Consider the following 18,232-nt stretch of genomic DNA (forward strand, 5'->3'; position numbering starts at 1 on the left):
TCTTCCTCTTCTTCTTCTTCTTCTTCTTCTTCTTCTTCTTCTTCTTCTTCTCCTCTCAGAGCTCTCTCAGCCCCACCTCCCTCACAGGGTGCCTGTTGTGGGGAGAGAGAGGGGAAGGAGTTTGTGAGCCACTCTGAGACACCTTTGGGTAGTGAAGGGCGGGGTATAAATCCCATCTCTTCTTCTTCTTCTTCTCTCAGAGCTCTCTCAGCCCCACCAACCTCACAGGGTGTCTGTTGTGGGGAGGGGAAGGGAAAGGAGTTTGAAAGCCACTCTGAGAAACCTTTGGGTAGTGAAGGGTGGGGTATAAATCCACTCTCCTCCTCCTTATATCTTACCACCACAATGGTAGTCAATGATGAACACACGATACCCTGTTGGGGATGAATGAGGGTTCGGGTCTTGGTACAGCATGATTTCCTCAGAAGGGACAGATAGAAATGCATTTAGGACAGGACTGTCATAGATTCATGGAAGGGACCTCCAGGGTCATAGCCATCTGACAGCAATGCGGATTCGAAGAAGAAGAAGAGGAGGAGGAGGAGATTGGATTTATACCCCGCCCTTCACTACCCAAAGGAATCTCTGAGTGGCTTAGAAACTCCTTTCCCTTCCCCTCCCCTCCCCACAACAGACACCCTGTGAGGGAGGTGGGGCTGAGAGAGCTCTTGACAGAAACTGCTCTTTTTTTTCAAGAACAGCTCTGAGGGAACTTGTGACTGACCCAAAATCATCCAGCAGCTGCATGTGGAGGAGTGGGGAAGTCCAACCTGGTTCTCCCGGATTAGAGTCCGCGCACTTAACCACGACACCAAACTGGCTTAGGCAGATCATGAGAGGGAGGGCAGGAAGGGTTGCCTCAGTGCTCAGTTCTCGTGGCCCTTTCTTACCCGCCCAGGGAAATGCTGATTGCCACTTTGGGGTCAGGAAGCCATTTTCCTCCAGGCCAGTTTGGCCAGGGATCCTGGAGGATCCGGGCATGGAACAGGGGTCACTGGGTGTGTGTGGGGGGGAGGTATTTGTGCAGGGATTTGACTAGACAACCCTGCATATTAAATAGTGGCTTCCACGGATGAGCGGACTCCGAGTCTAGTGATCAGCGCTACTTTATTAGTGATTTCAGCAAGAACAAGACTAAACTTCAGGGCTGCAGCCCTGTTTAAATAGCATGCAATTGCCACACCCAAACACACCCCACTCCCAACGATAGGCTATTTACATAGCATTACTTCTTGATTGGTTACTTCCAGAGTCCTGGTGAGCTATTGTTCTTGGCAGGGGTCATTTCCTAGAAAAAGAGGTGCAGGAGCTCATTAGCATAACTCATTAGCATAACTTATTTGCGTATGCCACACCCCCTGACATCACCGGAAGTGCATCAGAAGGCAAAACCCACAGCTTAAGCTCCACTGGACAGTTTTCGATTGCTAGCTATTGGGGGGGTGGGGAATGTGCAGATCTGTCCTCGCAGAGGAGGGAGAGCTTGTACCTGAATAAAACTTGGTCTTAAAGGTGCCACTGGACTGTTTTGGACCGGGGGGGCGGGGGGGGGCTCTGCAGTTTACCTGACTGCTTCTTGCTCTGACTGAGGGCTGCTGGGAGCAGGGAGTGGGGCTTGTTGCATGTGCCCGCCCCCTGGGCTCTTTACTGCTGGAGCTCCGCTCCTGTGTGCTCCTGCAGGAAATGACCCCTGGTTCTTGGGCTCCAAGCTTAGCCAGTCTCAGACAGAACAGTCCTGAAATGTTTCAGTCCCCATACATAACACTGGAGGTCCCTTCCAACACTATGATTCTATGTTTCTGTGATTTTGTGAAACTGTGAGTTCTTCCCCTGAATTCTGTGTCTCAACACTTCTGCACAGCGACCGTCCAGAAGGAACTGGATGACGTTCTGGGACCTTCCCCTGTAATCTGCTATGACGATCGGAAAAGGCTGCCTTACACCCATGCGGTCGTTCATGAGGTCCTGCGCTACAGCAGCATCTTTAGCACCACGTTCCGACGGTGCACGAAGGACACCGTCATACAAGGCTTTCCGATCAAGAAGGTACACAACTTCTCTTCTTGGTTTCTTATCTGCATGGGGGAAGACCACGTCGTGGAGGCTCGTTCCACTTCTTTCCTGTTTTGACTGCACGTATGTACACTGGCTCAGAGTCGGAGCCGACGTCGCTCATTCGTTTATTCAAACGACCTTCTAGCCTGCCTTTCTTCCTGAGAGGAATCTTAAGGGGCTTGCAAAAAAAATCCAAAACCCAAATGATAAAAGAAATATACTAAGCACTCTAAGAGGGGGGGTCCCCAAAAGGTTTCTGTGGCGTCCGCTGACAGTTTTCATAGCACTCGCCAATAGGGTCGCCCAGGGCTTTTTTTGTAGAGAAAGCCCAGCAGGAACTCATTAGCATAATAGGCCACACCCAACAGCAGAAACATATTAGCATATTAGGCCACACCCCTGACAGTGTGGCTCATTAGCCTATTAGGCCACACCCCCATGCCTTCCCTTGGCTTTCCTGGGCACCCCACGGCTGAGGGGAGCCCGGGCAAGCCGGCCCTTGGTGTGAGAGCCAGTTTGGTGTCATGGCTAAGTGCGTGGACTCTAATCTGGGAGAACCGGGTTTGATCCCCCACTCCTCCACTTGCACCTGGCTGGATGACCTTGGGCAAGCCGAAGTTCTGATAAGAGCTGTTCTTGGAAAAGAGCAGTTTCGGTCAGAGCTCTCTCAGCCCCACCTGCCTCACAGGGTGTCTGTTGCGGGGAGGGGAAGGGAAAGGGTTTGTAAGCCGCTCTGAGACACCTTTGGGTAGTGAAGGACAGGGTTTAAATCCCATCTCTTCTTCTTCTTCTTCTCAGAGCTCTCTCAGCCCCACCTACCTCACAGGGTGTCTGTTGTGGGGAGGGGAAGGGAAAGGAGTTTGTAAGCCGCTCTGAGACTCCTTTGGGCACACCAGTTTGGTGTCGTGGTTAAGTGCGTGGACTCTAATCTTGGAGAACCGGGTTTGATTCCCCACTCCTCCACTTGCACCTGCTGGATGACCTTGGGCAAGCCATAGTTCTGTCAGAGCTGTCCTTGAAAGAGAGCAGTTTCTGTCAGAGCTCTCTCAGCCCCACCTACCTCACAGGGTGTCTGTTGTGGGGAGGGGAAGGGAAAGGAGTCTTTAAGCCGCTCTGAGACACCTTTGGGTAGTGAAGAGCGGGGTATAAATCCAATCTCTTCTTCTTCTTGGAGGGGAGGGGAGGGGAGGCAGTTTAAACTGCCTTCCCTTGGCTTGCCCAGGCACCTTCCAGGGCCCGCCCACCTCAGAGCCACGGGGGGGGGGGTTTCGCTCTCCAGGCCTTCCCTCTGTAGCCACGCACGCAGAGGTTTTGGCTGTAGTGGGCGTGGCCAACTCTGAAGCCAGCCGGAACTCCGTGCCTGTGCGTTCCTGCCCAAGAATAGCCCTGGGGTTGCCAGGCTGTATTTTCCCCCAGCGGGGGGATTTGGGAGCGTGCCGGGAGGGGGAGAGGCTGCCCCAATGCGATGACATCACACAGAGCGCTGTCATCACATCAGGGACGTTGCACCATGTGTGCATACCTCCCCCCTGCCATAGGGTTGCCAAGTCCTGACTTACCTGCCGGCGGGGGACTTTGAGTTTGCTCCCGGTGTGTGTGTGCGCGCGCAAAGCGTGCACGCGGGGGTGGGGTTTCCCCCGGGGTCCGATTCTGTGGGGGTGGAAATCGGGCCTCCAAAGCGGGGGGAAATTCGCCCCCCGGGGGGATTTGGCAGCCCTACCCCGCCATCCTCCAACCATTTAAAGGAAAACTTCCCTTTAAATGGTTGGGGAAAGCGGGACCACCCATGCCTGCCCTGTAAGCCTTTGCTGCCTGATCACCGCTTGCAGGGCGAGTGCGCGCGGCCCCCCACGTCAGAAGAGTGAGCACTGCTCGCACCTGCCCTGAGAGCCACAAGATCACCACTTGCAAAGCAAGTGTGAGCGGCTCTCGCTCTTGTGAAGCAGGAGCCCCCTGGTGCTTGGCCTGCATGTTGTGATCTCACTGCTTGTAAAGGCAGGCATGGGCGCCCCCTGCTTTAAAAGAGCAGGTGCCGCTCATGCCTGCCCTGAGCCGCTGACAACTTTTGGGCGTGCGGTCCCACCTCTTCCCAACAGCATCTCTTTGAATGCTGTTGAGAAGAGGTGGGGGGGGTGTGCAGGCGCGCACGCGTGCGGCCACCCCTCTTCCTCCCTCTTCAAGATTTAAAGGGCCAGCTGGAGGGTCCTTTAAATCTTGTAGTAGGGGGTTGCTGGGTGGTTGTTCTTGGAGGTGGGGCTTCCCCCCCGCCAGCCGGTTGGCTGGGGGTGGGAAGGAGCCCCCCCAAATTGGGAAAGCTCCCTTGGGACCAGGGGATCTGGCAACCCTACTCGCCAGGTGTTTTCAGGAAGTGGGTGGGGCCAGGTAGGTTTTTTGCCCAGTGTGACGAAATGGCTGCCAGGCCTTAAAACGGATACCAGCCTGGTAGTTCCTTATGTGTGTGTGGGGGGGTACTCCATAGGGAACAATGGAGCTGCCATACCTCCCTGCCTACACTTCCCAGCATCCCTTGGGGGGAAAGAGCGGGAAAAGAGGGACAGAGCCAAGGGGTGGGGCCAGGGAGAGAGTGACTGTTTGGCTCCTGAGGAAAAAGGTCAGTCTCAGCCTGGTCTTCTCAAGGAAGAGCGCAGGTGGGACTTCTGTCACCAGAGACTCCGGGGGCAATCCAGGCCACTATTGACCGTGGTGGAGAGCCAGGAGGGTGGCAGTGCTGGTGGCCAGTCCCGTGGAGGAGAAGGGCTGGAGTTTCTCTCCACAACCGGAGAGGAAAACGCAAATCCACTACCAAAGTAGAGAGGGTGTGTGGTAGGGACAGAAGACCTGCATTTTGATCCTGTTTGTTTTGTGTGCCCAGGTTGTGTTGAAGTGCCTGAGTTTATTTTCTATGCCCAAAAATGTATGTAGTACAATAAATCTTCCTTTGTTGAGTTTAAAAAGCCTGGTGTGCCTTAACCACATAGACTCCCCCGCTCTACACGTTACCAGGGGCAAAGGGAGGCCGGGGGACTCAAACGGGCCTAAAACCGGTGGGTTGCCAACCCTCCAGGGGGCGCCCAAACATTGAGATAACCACTTCCCAAGGTGGGAAAGTTAGCCAGAGGGGTCTCACTGTCCCTCAAGGAAGGCGGTGACTTAATTCAGTGAGTGGTGGCAGCCGGAACGAAGAGATATAGCCCCACCAGGCAGGGTGGGAAGGACAAAACGGGGCCTTGCAAGCCACAGGACGGCACCTCGGTCACCCAGGACTGAGGGTAGGTCCCCGTTTCGCCACACCCAGCATGGCTTCTGATTGACTATTGGAGGTTTGATTGGCTGAACAGATTTTTTTCCAAAATGTTTCCTTGGCCGCAGCTGCAGCCTCAGCACAGGGATCTGCACCGCGTGAAGGAAGTTGAGCTGTGCCAATCCTTTTGTGGCTGCCGCTCTGTGGCAGCCACGTTGTTGCTGTGCCTACCACGCTGTGTCGGGATTCCCAATGTGCCCGCAGGCTCAGGAAAATTGGGGACCCCTGCCCTAAAAGATTGGCTAAAATGTACAGTGTTCCAACCCTCACTCACTAGCATCATGCTAAGCAAGCAATGGCTTAGGACAATGTTTAGCAACCGAGGCCAGGATCCTCTCTTTCCTTGTCACTGCGGCTGGCAACAAAACATCCACCTGGGAAGTTCGTGCACACTTTCCCTTCCGTAGCCACTCTGTCCCCTTTGTTCCATAGCCACTTTGTCTCATGCATCAGAGGCTTTTTCAAACAAGTCAGCAATTGCTAGATTGCTATATGCAGAGTTTCCTCTCTTTTTTTGGCCGTGGTATTGGCGGATGCCAGGAGTGGCTCCTTGCCCGGCCACGGTGGCAGCAGATACCAGGAGATGTCCTGGGCCACTCTGCCATGGCAGAGCACTCTGGATGCCAGTCCAGGCTAAGCTGCCATGGCGGAGCACACCGGGAGCCACCCTGGGCCCAGCAGCTGTGATGGAGGAGGAGGAGGAGGAGGAGGAGGAGGAGAAGAAGAAGAAGAGGAGGAAGAGGAGGAGGAAGAGGAGGAAGAGGAAGAGGAGGAAGAAGAGGAAGAAGAAGAAGAGGAGGAGGAGGAGGAGGAGATTGGATTTATACCCCGCCCTTCACTTTGGAGTCTCAGAGCGGCTTACAAACTCCTTTCCCTTCCCCTCCCCACAACAGACACCCTGGGAGGTGGGTGGGGCTGAGAGAGCTGTGACACAAACTGCTCTTTTTCAAGGACAGCTGTGCCAGAGCTTGTGACTGACCCAAGGTCACACCAGCAGGTGCAAGTGGAGGAGTGGGGAATCAAACCCGGTTCTCCCAGATTAGAGTCCGCACACTTCACCACGACACCAAACTGTGGTATAAAGCCACAGTCCACCATCCAAAAAAGAGGCCAAAGACACCACAAGCTCCCATGCAGAATTTCTGTTGCCACCAGGTGGGTAGTGGGCGCCGGGAACCACTATTGAGGAAGCTGGGATCCCCCTCCACAAGTGTCCCCCCCAACACTGAGCCTTAAAGGGAATATTATAATCTTCTATTTCAACTGAAAAGTCCCAGACCCTTTAGCCTTCCCTCATAGGGAAGGTGCTCCAGCCACGTAATCATCTTGAATGATGGTTCCCCGCTTCAAGTGAAACCCAATAGAAAAAGTTAGTTTGGAATTGTTTTTTGGGGGTGGGGACTTAGAAATATGGAGCAGGTCTTGTTAGACCCCTGCCAATACTCTGACCCCGGTCACACGGGGGGGGGGAGTATGGCCAAAGTGCGGCTTTTTAAAGCCGCACCAAAAGAAACACGCGGCGGCGGGATCCCCTGAGCCACCACGCAGTTCCTCCCCGGCATGATCAGATGCCAGGGGGGAAGCTACTGAAGGGAGAGCGAGGCTGCCGAACTGTACATGTGTGCGTGTGCACAGTTCGGCAGGGAGCCTGGATTGCTTTGGACGACGGGCGCGGCGGCGATCCTACGGCCACGCTTGCTGCGGTGCTTCAGGTAAGTCCTCCTCTGTAGGAGGTTCTTTTTTGCAGCAGCTTTTCCGGGTTTAGGGACAGATCAGGGACGGGTGCGCGCCACTTCCCAGATGTTGCAGTGAGATCGCGCCCGTTTGCTGTGCCCCCGATCCGTCCCCTCTCCCGGGCCAAAATCTTCCGTGTGACCGGGGCCCGAGTTGACCAGACTAAGTCATCTAAGGGTTAATATTGTTTACAGGTGGAACCTGGGGAAGGTGGGGTTTGAGGAGGCGAAAGACCCTGGTGGGGCATAATGCCTCAGAGTCCACCTTCCAAAGCAGCCATTATTTCCGAGTGAACTGATCTTTGTTGCTGTAATTCCGGGAGATGTCCGGGCCTCACCTAGAGTTCAATGAACCTATCTAGGAAGATCCTTCTTAAGACTTTATCATGTTACGAGAACCCAGGCGTTGTTATTGGGAACTCCAGTGTTGATGGCAAGATTATCTGCTCAGGAATCGCTCAAGACCTCTGAGGTTAGCAGGAAAGCTCCAGCGCTTTCCCGATGTTCTGTCAGCATGAACAGATCATACATACCAGCCCATGCTGCTATCCAGAGGTCATTTCAGGGGGGGATCGCGGGGGACTGCAGTTCCCCCGGGTGAGGTACGGGGGGCGGGACACATCACGAAGCCCCGCCCCCTGCTTCCGGCCGCCCCACTTCTGGCCCTCATTCAGCCAGGAGGAGGCAGGAGAAGAGGGAGGGTAAGTTGCTTCCTCTCTGCCTCTCCCCATCCCTGCCTGCCTGGGGCCAGGGAGGGCCTTCGCGGGGCTTCCTTGCACGCTAATGAGTTATGCTAATGAGTTCCCCTAGCTCTTTTTCTACGAAACGACCCCTGCTTCTATCCCTGAACTAGCTGAAAGCCTTTTTGCATTCATTTTTTTCTCCCTCGTAGGGCACTACGATCGCAGCCATTTTATATTCTTCCCTGTTCGACCCTGAGCAGTGGAAGACCCCTCATCAGTTCAACCCGAATCACTTCCTGGATGAGGATGGGAATTTTGTCAGCAAGGAAGCCTTTGTGCCCTTCTCAGCAGGTGAAGGCATTGTGTGCAATAACGTCTTTTGAAACATTTTGAACAGTTCTTTAGAAGGTGGGATGGGTAAATTGTCAATCGTTGCCTAGAGTGATTACCAAGAGCCAGTTTGATGTAGTGGTTAGGCGCGCGGACTCTAATCTGGGAGGAGCGGGTTTGATTCCCTACTCCTCCACGTGCAGCTGCTGGTGTGACCTTGGATCAGTCATAAGTTCTTTCAGAGCTGTTCTCCCAAGGGCAGTTCTCGAGAGAACTCTCTCAGCCCCACCTACCTCCCAGGGTGTCAGTTGTGCTCCTCCTCCTCCTCCTTCTGTGTTTCCCATCCCAACCTGTGGGTCGGGACCCAAATGTGGGTCACGGAGCCTCTGAAGGTGGGTCATAGGCCAGCCCTCCCTAATGGCTGCCCCTGCTCTAGGGCAGGATGCTCTAGGGCAGTGCCTCCCAATCTGTGGGCTGAGACCCAAAAGTGGATTGTGCAGCCTCTCAAAGTGGGTCATGGGCCAGCTCTCCCTAAAGACCACCCCTGCCATTTCCGTGGCTCTCTTTTGTATCTTGGAAACCAAGATCAAAGCCTGGAAACAGTACCTTCCATGTCATGCATGAGTTGGTGTTTGTTTTATTCACTGCACATACATGTTGATTAAGGGAAACGGGTCCTGGTGCTCTCTGGAGTGCGTGAGAATCTTCGGAGGAATTAGAGGGAACATTGGAGAATGAGAGGGTGGCATGTAACTTCCATATGAAAGGCCGTGTTTGTCGGAATGCCACTTGCTTGGGGGTCACAGCGGTGGCAGCTGCACCCTTTGTGTGATCTTTGTTGGTTTCTCAAAAGCATCTGGTTAGCCACTGTAGAAAATGGAATGCTGAACCAAATGGGTGCCAAGATTGTGGTTTGCCTAGGACACCAAAAACCCTTGGGCTAGTCATACCAAGTAAATTTATTAGTGATTTCTAAGACCAGACTAGCACGACCAGAGCCCTGCTTAAATGTGTGCACCACACCACACCCAACACACACACACTCCTCGTCAGTGTTCCCTCCAACCCTGCGGGGCACGAGGGACGTGCTCCAATTTCCCCGGCACTCACCCGGGAGGCAGGACGAGTCGGGAGGGAGCCAGGAGCAGTGGGACAGGCATCAGTGCCGCCAACACCAAACCCCGCCAGGCCCCCGGAGAGAACTGCCGGTGTGGCCATATGGGGAAGCATTGCATGTAAGAATTAGTGGCTTTTGTTCCTCATAATGGACCAAAACACTATCAGAGGATAACAACTTTTTTACATCACAAAAAACCCCGATCTTGCTGAGTTGTTCATTGCCCCCTAGCCGGCTTATCCAAAATGGGATGCAAGAGTTCTGCTACTGTTGCCTTATGCTGCAAGAATGTATGATAGAAATTCAAAAGCCCCCCAAATTCTTGAAGTTCCTACTTAGTCTATGGCACTGGGGCCTCGTGGATTGCTTTAACCTTAGCTGGAGTAGGATGAATACCATCTGCATCAATAAGATAGCCGAGGAATTCAATCTGAGACACACTGAATACGTACTTCTCATGTTTAACATGTAGACCAGCATCTGCAAAATGATGGAACACCTCACATACCCATGTTGCAAGTTCCTTGATGGATACCCCCACTAGCAGGAGATCAGTAAATTATGGTACCACGCCTGGAATTCCCTTAAGGGTGTCCTCTATAAGATTCTGGAAAATACCAGGGGCCACACAAACCCCAAACTGAAGGTGCTTTACTCTGAAGGCCCCATGATGGGTGGTGATGGTTTGGGCATCAGCCATCGTATCATCGAACAACAACTGTCGATAGGCCGGTGCCAAATCCAATTTAGCAAAAACTCTTCCCCCTGACAGGGAAGCCAGAAGATGACTCACCACCACTGGAATTGGATATGGATGCTGCTGCAAAGCTTTGTTTATGGTGCACTTACAGTCACCACAAATGTGGATGTCCCCATTAGCCTTCACTGATGTTATAATTGGCGTCTCCCAGATAGGATGTGTCACTGGCTCTAATATACCTTGCTCCAACAGATGATCACGTTCAGGAATAATCTTTTCCCAAAGGGCAAGTGGAACACAGTGAGGTTTAATCTGAATAGGCACCACAGTAGGATCCAGAACCAAGGAAATAGGTGGGCCCTTATACTAACCAAGGCCAAATACAGTCTTAAACTCTGCAATAATATCATTAAAAGATGCACCGTTAACCTGATGGATGCCTGTGATTGTCATTCCCAAAGGCTCAAACCAGTCCAACCCAAGGAGACTCGTACGATGACCATAAGCAACCAGGAGTCATATGGTCCCACTAAATGTACTGTAGTGCACTTTAGCTTCACGGATGCCTTGTGCCTTCACCTTATTTCCCTGATAATCAGTAAGCCGAGTATGGAAAGGAGCAACCTCTGGGCCCTTATGTGGAAAAATTTGGCGATAAGTCTCTGATGACATAATAGAGAAACCTGACTCAGAGTCCACCTCCATAACACGTGGAACACCCTGGATAGTAACAGTTGCTGTGAATTTTTTTCTGTACACATGGCTGAACATGATTAACAATATTCTCTGGTTCATCCCATGACACTTGTACAGAATGTGCAGTATCATAACTCTGTGGCTTCCTTCCTACGGTTTTCCTAAAGGTGGCTTGTCTTTCTTTAGCCCTACACACTCGCTCGATATGACCAAGTCGCTTACAAAAATGACATTGATTGTACAGCCCATAAATTGGCAGGACTGCCTTTCACGATGTCCTCCGCAACTGTTGCAGCTCACAGGTGGCATTAGGAGGGACCTCTGATTTCCCACAACTGATGGGGCTTTTGTGCTGCACCCTGTGAATATCCACCACTTGCAAATCAGGATTTCAGGTCAAATGAATTTGAGAACAAGGTGCACTTTGAGCCAGCCACAGTTCCCTTGCGCTTACTGCTGCCGCCTCGACAACCAATGCCTCTTCTTAGGCATTTTGAAATGTAAGCTGTGTCTTTGCAAACAGACGCCTCTTAAAGCTTCCACATGCAATCCACAAACCAAACGATCATGCACCGTCTCCTATAAATTTGGATAATTGCAATGCTGTGCCAGCTGTCGCAGTTCAGCAATGCAGGTAGAAACACTCTCTATTGGACTCTGGTTACGCTTGTAAAAAGCATTACGTCATGCTGTCTCAGAAGGCTGTGGTGAGTAATGTTCCCCAGAACAGTCAAAATGTCCCCATAAGCAATGCTCCCTCTAAGCTGTGGAGTCTTGTGAGCAAAAATTCTACCTGTTCACGTAGCTGGAAACCCCGTGTAACTCCCTCATCCCCGCAGTCTCTTACATTCTCTTCCCAGCCTAAAAGAAGGCTTCCTCAAACAGGCCAATCATATGGACACGTCCTCCCTCCTCCTCTGCCAGTTTGGTGTAGTGTTTAAGTGTGCGGACTCTAATCTGGGAGAACCGGGTTTGATTCCCCACTCCTCCACTTGCAGCTGCTGGACGACCTTGGGCAAGCCATAGTTCTCTCAGAGCTGTTCTCTCAAGGACAGTTCTGGAAAGAGCTCTCTCTGCCCCGCCTACCTCACAGGGTGTCTGTGGTGGGGAGGGGAAGGGAAAGGAGTTTGTAAGCTGCTGAGACTCCAAATGAAGGGCGGGGTATAAGTCCAAACTACTACTACTACTACTACTCTTCTTCTCTTCCTCCTCCTCCTTTCTTCCCCAAGCTGCTTTGCTACTCCAATGGAGAAATGCCAAATGCTAAACCTTTTTTGACCCAAGGACTAGGGGGAAAGCACCATCTGCCTGTGAAGGTTCCAGCGTCCTGGCGGACGAAAGGTTGTACTTGGCAGCCTGCACTGCAAACAGCCTGAGCTCTGGCAGTGCTGCTTGCCCCAAGGGCTCTCCTGGGACTCAGATGGAGGGTTCGTGGAAGCAGGAGGTGAGGATAGGCATCATCCGTATCCATCCCCCTTCTCCCATGCTGCCAGCTGCAGTGTTACTGCTAGCACCTCAGGGGTTCGCTACAACCCTGCAGGTGGAGAACTTGCCCTACATGCCAAGCAAAAAGACTTTGACGTGCCCCAGTACCGTGCGCATGCCCAAAGTCATCTTACCCCAATATGCTGGATCAACACACGGCCGATAAAAGATGCTGTTCTCTTGTTCTCTTCCTTCCTTTCCCTCCCCCTTTCTTCAGGGCACCGTGTATGTGTGGGGGAACAGATAGCGAGAATTGAGCTCTTCATCGTTTTGAGCAGCCTGTTGCAGGAGTTTACGTTCCGAGCGCCGGAAGGTGTGAAAGAAATGAACATGAAGCGTCAGTCAAAGTCCTTCATCGTCCGGCCTCAACCGTATACCATCTGTGCTATTCCGCGTTCAGCAACAGGGAAGGAAGGCCCATGGTGAACTTGCCACCTTCGGTATTTCTGGATCCCCTTTAATTAATGCATTGCTTGCTCCTCACAGTAACTGTGTGAGGATTCCCTTTGTTTCCTTTCCGACATGCTAGGATGGCCCGGCCTCTGTTATTTCCCTCCAGTATGTCATGCGCAAATTATGGACGTTGTATAATGTGCTTATTTCTACCCCTCTCCATTCATCATTGCCAAGAACTGGAATCTGAAATCTGAAGAAGTGAGCCGTGACTCACAAAAGCTCATCCCCTGCCACCTATTTGGTTAGTCTTTAAGGCGCTACTGGACTCCTGCTCTTTTCTAGTGCTACAGACAGACTAACATGGCTACCCGTCTTAAATAAAGCTAGTTAAATGCTGGATTTCTGGAGTCTCATGTCTTCATTCTGGGGTGTGGAGGCAAGTCTCCAGATTCCACGATCTCGTGGGCAGTAGGGATGGGCATGAAACGGCTCACAAACTAAAGCTCTATTGAGATATATGTCAGAGTGATAGAGGTAGCAAGCAGTTACTATAGATCAGTTTGATCTGTTTGTCAGACCTAGCTGTCATGCTAGTAATCATGACAGGTGTTTTCTAGCAGATGTTACTCTTTCAGGGCTTGTTAGAGTTAGTGATTACATCACCATGTTAGAGATTGGCTGGGGTTTAGCATAATAGCTATCAGCTGTCAGCAAGCTGCCATTCTGTTTTCTGTGACCTCTGTGTACATATACTTTCCCTGTTGCACCCGGCTTATTTTCTATCATCCTGCTCCTGCGTTGGAATGCACAAGATAACTGCTGGAGGTTGTGTGGGGGAGACGATGCTGTAATGCTTGCCTATTGCTTTTCTCATGAGACCTGCACCTGTGTTTTGTCTGATGTTCTGCCTGGTTCCCATGGACTGGGCGCGCAACCGTTTCATTAGCCCGCCAGCGGGAATGCTATTCATTGGATCTGTATCTGTTTGAATTTCCTTTATTATGCTTGACCTAACTGTGTATCCCCAGTTCTAACAAAGAACGTGTTTGAGTATGTCTTCAACGCTTTGAAATAAATTTTGCTTTTCTTGAAAACGTGGATTTATTCTCGATGCTTGGGGATCCAACATATTGTTAGAACTCTCTTTCTCCTATCGTTCCGATTCTGGCATGATCATGAGCGGAACTGAGGGAAACCTACTTAACACGGAGGGGGACTCAGGATCGGTCCCACATACCTCCGCTCCTTTGGTGTTCACGACTGCAGCCTCGGTGGAGGGTGCCGTGGGGGGAACGATTCCCCGCCTGCCTGCACATCTGTCTTGGCCGCCTCCGACCCCTTCGCACTGGGGTCCGCGGAAGACTCAACAGCAGGATGACTGGACTATGTACAACACTCAGGGCACCCGAGAGGTGTACTCCCGTCGGGGGAGCGGATTACGTGAGAGTCTGTTTGACAAGGGATTGTTCCCGGAGCCGGGGACTACCTCGGAGAAGGGGAGTTCCAAGCAAGACCTCGAGGAGTGGATGTTCGAGCCATCGGGGCCGCGAGGCCACGCAGAGGATGAGGAGGGCACCGGAGCCTTCCAAACGGAAGAGGACTATGACCCACCCCCGGACTATCGACCTCGGGACCCCATCCCGGAGGAAACCACCGGGGAACGACTGGCAGAACTGGAATACTCGGTGAGGGACTTGTTGAGGACATTCCAGGATGTAATGGAAGCTCTGCCGGGAATGATGGACGTTAGAATGGCTAATTTCCTTGACGCACACGCCGCGCAGCAACAAGTTGTCCCTGCACCGGGAGTTCCCGCACCGCAGGTGCCTGCTCAGCCGCCGACGGGACCTCCGCTGCAAGTACCGGGAGTTCCCGCGCCGCAGGTGCCTGTCCAGCCGCCGGCGGGACCGCCTCAGCAAGGGCCTGTGCAACAGCCGATGCCGGGGGGTCCGCCGGGACCGGGTCTGCCGCCACCGATGAGGCCAATGCCAGCGGGGCCACCGGTTGGTCCGGGTCTCCCTCTCAGGGGAGTTCCGGGTCAGCTGGGACCGTTGGTAAGGCCTCCACGGCCCAGACCCAAAGATCTACTGGAGGCTACCTTTGACGGCAACCCAGATGAACTCGCTTTCTTCACGGTGAGAGTGCATAAATTCGTAGAAGAGAGCCGACACCTGTTCCGAAATGAAGCTGGCCTTATTGATGTCATCTCGGCGAGACTGAAAGGAGACGCCGCCACATGGTATGTTGGACTGCACAATGACCGCGGTCCGGAACTTTTGAATTTGCGAGCATTCATGTGGGCGCTGCGGGCGAGGTTTGAAGATGTCAACGCGAGCCAAAGAGCTAAAGCGTTTCTCCGCACCTACCGCCAGAACAAGAAGTCGGTTCGCGAGTACACACTGGAATTCCACAAGCAAGCAGCAAAGCTCCGAGACTACCCTGATCATATATTGGCTGAGATGTATCGATTGGGACTCAACGCAGACATCCGAGAAACGGTTCTGAAGACTGTCAATCCTGTCTCCCTGATGGCCTGGACCCAGGAAGCTGAAAATGCAGAAGATCGGCTCACCACCATCAAACTCGACTTGGCTGCTACGACCAACAGACCCGCCGCTGCCAGTGCCTCCAGACCCAAGACTCAACGCCTGTCGGAATCGGCACGAGAACTACGTATGAAGATGGGGCTCTGTCTCAAGTGCGGGGAGAAGGGGCATTTCGCTGTGGATTGTGGCAGCCGTCAGGTAAAAGACAAGCCGCCTACTCCAAGCCCGAAGACACCGCTGACGGGGAAGAAGGGGATGGCTAAACCGCGTTTCTCCAAAGCTCTGCAGGCGGCCCAAGGCCTGGAGGGAATCGAACCGTCTGCTGCCGAGTCAGAAGAGGAGGTGGTGGCTGAAACGGCGGAAAACGACAACGGCCTGTTGTGAGAGGCGCAAAACGACACGGCCATTCTAGCTCTGCGCCCAAGGTGGTGAGAGAAACCCCTTCCCTGTTTTTCGTGACTGTCTCGTTAATGAATCCGCTCCTGGGGACCCACGTTAGGGTGAGAGCGTTGATTGATTCTGGGTGTGGGAGGGATCTCATCAGCCCTAGAGTGTTATTGGCACTGGAAGCGGGGATAGTCCCCTTGAAGTCTCCCATCATTTTTACCCAAATGGATGGGGCACCCATGGAACCTTGTACACACGAGACTATGGCTTTGCGGTTGGGGGCTGGCGATCATTGGGAATCCAGATCCTTCATTGTTACCCCTAAATCGCAGTTTGACTTAGTACTGGGGAGTCCCTGGTTGTTTACCCATGACCCTTACATCTTGTGGGAAGAAGGGGTTGTCAAATTTGTGTCGGCTAAATGTGTAGATCACTGCTGGTTGGACTCGTGGGGGGACCAGCCGACCGCACAGTTCCCCTGCGGCGCTTTGCAGCCGGAAGAGTTAGCTTCTTTGCCTCGAGAGTATAGAGACTTGGCGAAAGTGTTTGGCGAAGATGAAGCTAACGAATTGCCCCCCCATCGCTCTACTGACTGTGCTATTGAACTTTTGCCTGACTGTAAATTACCTAAAGGTAAAATCTATGCGATGGGGCCGGCTGAGAAAGTTGAACTGCGGAACTTTATTGATAAAAACTTAGCCCGAGGTTTCATTCGCCCGGCTTCCTCCCCTTTCGCCGCGCCTGTACTTTTCCGAAAGAAGAAAGACGGGGGGCTTAGATTGTGCACTGATTATAGGGGTCTGAACGCTGTTTCTTTGTCCAATGCCTACCCCCTCCCGCTAATCAAGGACTTGGTAGCTGAGGCCACCAAGGGCAAAATCTTCTCGAAACTTGACCTCCGAGATGCATATTTCCGTGTGCGCATTCGGGAGGGGGATGAAAGTAAGACTGCATTTAATACCCCTTTGGGGCAGTTTGAGTACCTCGTTATGCCCTTCGGGCTTCAAGGGGCTCCGGGGGTCTTCATGAACCTAATCAATGAGGTCCTACATGAGTTCTTGTTCAAAGGAGTGGTCCTTTACCTTGATGACGTGTTGCTGTACTCTCAGGACCTCCCGTCGCATATTAAATTGGTGCGCCAGGTCCTTAAGCGACTTTATGAACACCACCTGTTTGCAAAGCTGTCAAAATGTGAATTCCACAAGACATGCATTGACTTTTTGGGTTATCGCATCTCTGGGGGGAAGGTGGAAATGGACCCTGCTAAAATACAGGCTGTACTTGACTGGGAACCCCCCAGGACCCGCAAACAATTGCAAATGTTCCTCGGATTCGCCAATTTTTATAGAAATTTCATCCAGAATTTCGCTCAAATTGCCCTTCCTCTGACTGATTTGCTAAAGACCAAGGGGAAGGGGTTTGATGCTACGAAACCAGGCGCCCCGCTTAAATGGTCCCCTGCTTGCGCAGAGGCTTTTGAGAAACTTAAACTGATGTTCACCTCTGAGCCAGTGCTGGCGCGCCCTGATGAAACTAAAAAATTCATTGTCCAAACTGATGCCTCGGATGTGGCAATGGGGGCCGCTATTTTGCAAGAAGGGGAAGATGGTCGTTTACACCCCCTCGCATTTGTGTCTAAAAAGTTTTCTGACGCTGAACGAAACTGGGGGATTTGGGAGAAGGAGGCATCAGCGATCCGGCTGGCTCTCTCCACTTGGAGGCAGTGGTTGGAGGGGGCGCAACTGCCATTTGAAGTCTGGACTGACCATAAAAATCTGGAAATGCTGAAATCCCCCCGTTCTCTCAACGCTAAACAACTTCGTTGGGCGGACTTCTTTGCTAAGTTTCGATTCACTCTTCGTCATTTCCCTGGGACGGCTAATTCCCTGGCTGACGCGCTCTCACGCCTCCCACAACATGACAGTCAGCGTGAAATCATCATGGACTCTGTTTTTTCCCCCTCCCACCTGGGGGGGGCTGTGGTCACCCGTGCGCAAGCGCGCTCGATTCCGCGCTCTGATGAAACTTCGCCTTCCCTTTTCCCTGGGGGGGGGGGGGCTGGGTCCAGAAATATATGTCTGCTTTTACTGCTGATGATGATGCCTCCCTGAAAGCGTTGCCAGATTGTGTCCGTAGCCCTGAAGGTCTGATTTATTCTGGAGACAAACTGTATGTGCCTATTTCAATGAGGAGGGAGGTGATGGAGTCTGCTCACGGTTCGAAACTGGCAGGGCATTGGAGTTTTGTTAAATCTCTGCAACTCATCCGCAGACAGTTCTGGTGGCCACAGATGCGCAAAGACCTCTTGACTTTTGTTCGGTCCTGCCAAACCTGTGCCTTGACTAAACCCAGAGTGGGCAAGCCTCCTGGTCTTCTGCAGCCACTCCCTACCCCATCGAGACCGTGGGAAGTGGTGTCCATGGACTTTATTACTGACCTCCCTGCGAGCAAAGGGAACACTGTTATTTGGGTGGTTGTTGATTTATTTTCTAAGCAAGCTCATTTTGTGCCTTTTCCTTCCTTGCCTACAGCTCAGAGGTTGGCGAAATCGTTTATGTCTCACGTGGTGAAAATTCATCAATTACCTGCTAAATTAATTTCTGACAGGGGGACCCAATTTGTTTCTAAGTTTTGGAGGGAACTTCTTTCCATTTTAGGGGTGGAACAAGGGCTCAGCAGCGCGTATCATCCTGAGACTGACGGACAAACAGAACGAGTTAATCAGACCCTGGAGCAATATCTTCGTTGTTTTACTAATTATCAACAGAATGATTGGTGTGAATTGTTGCCTCTTGCTGAATAT

At 52.3% G+C, this 18,232-nt stretch overlaps 1 protein-coding gene across 1 annotated transcript in view; it reads left to right on the plus strand.

Annotated features, from left to right (window-relative positions):
* LOC107110698 (cytochrome P450 2J2-like) overlaps positions 1–12,778 on the plus strand; it is a 19,865-nt gene extending 7,087 nt beyond the window's left edge. Inside the window, exons 4-6 of the mRNA XM_015411496.1 lie at positions 1,862–2,046; positions 7,982–8,123; positions 12,318–12,778. Coding sequence (XP_015266982.1) covers positions 1,862–2,046; positions 7,982–8,123; positions 12,318–12,526 — 536 coding nt within the window. The 3' untranslated portion in view covers positions 12,527–12,778. The remainder of the gene's footprint in view (positions 1–1,861; positions 2,047–7,981; positions 8,124–12,317) is intronic.
* Positions 12,779–18,232: the final 5,454 nt, after the last annotated feature.

The sequence above is a fragment of the Gekko japonicus genome, unplaced genomic scaffold (genome assembly GCF_001447785.1).
Source record: "Gekko japonicus isolate JY-2015 unplaced genomic scaffold, Gekko_japonicus_V1.1 scaffold5411, whole genome shotgun sequence".
Classification (NCBI taxonomy): domain Eukaryota; kingdom Metazoa; phylum Chordata; class Lepidosauria; order Squamata; family Gekkonidae; genus Gekko; species Gekko japonicus.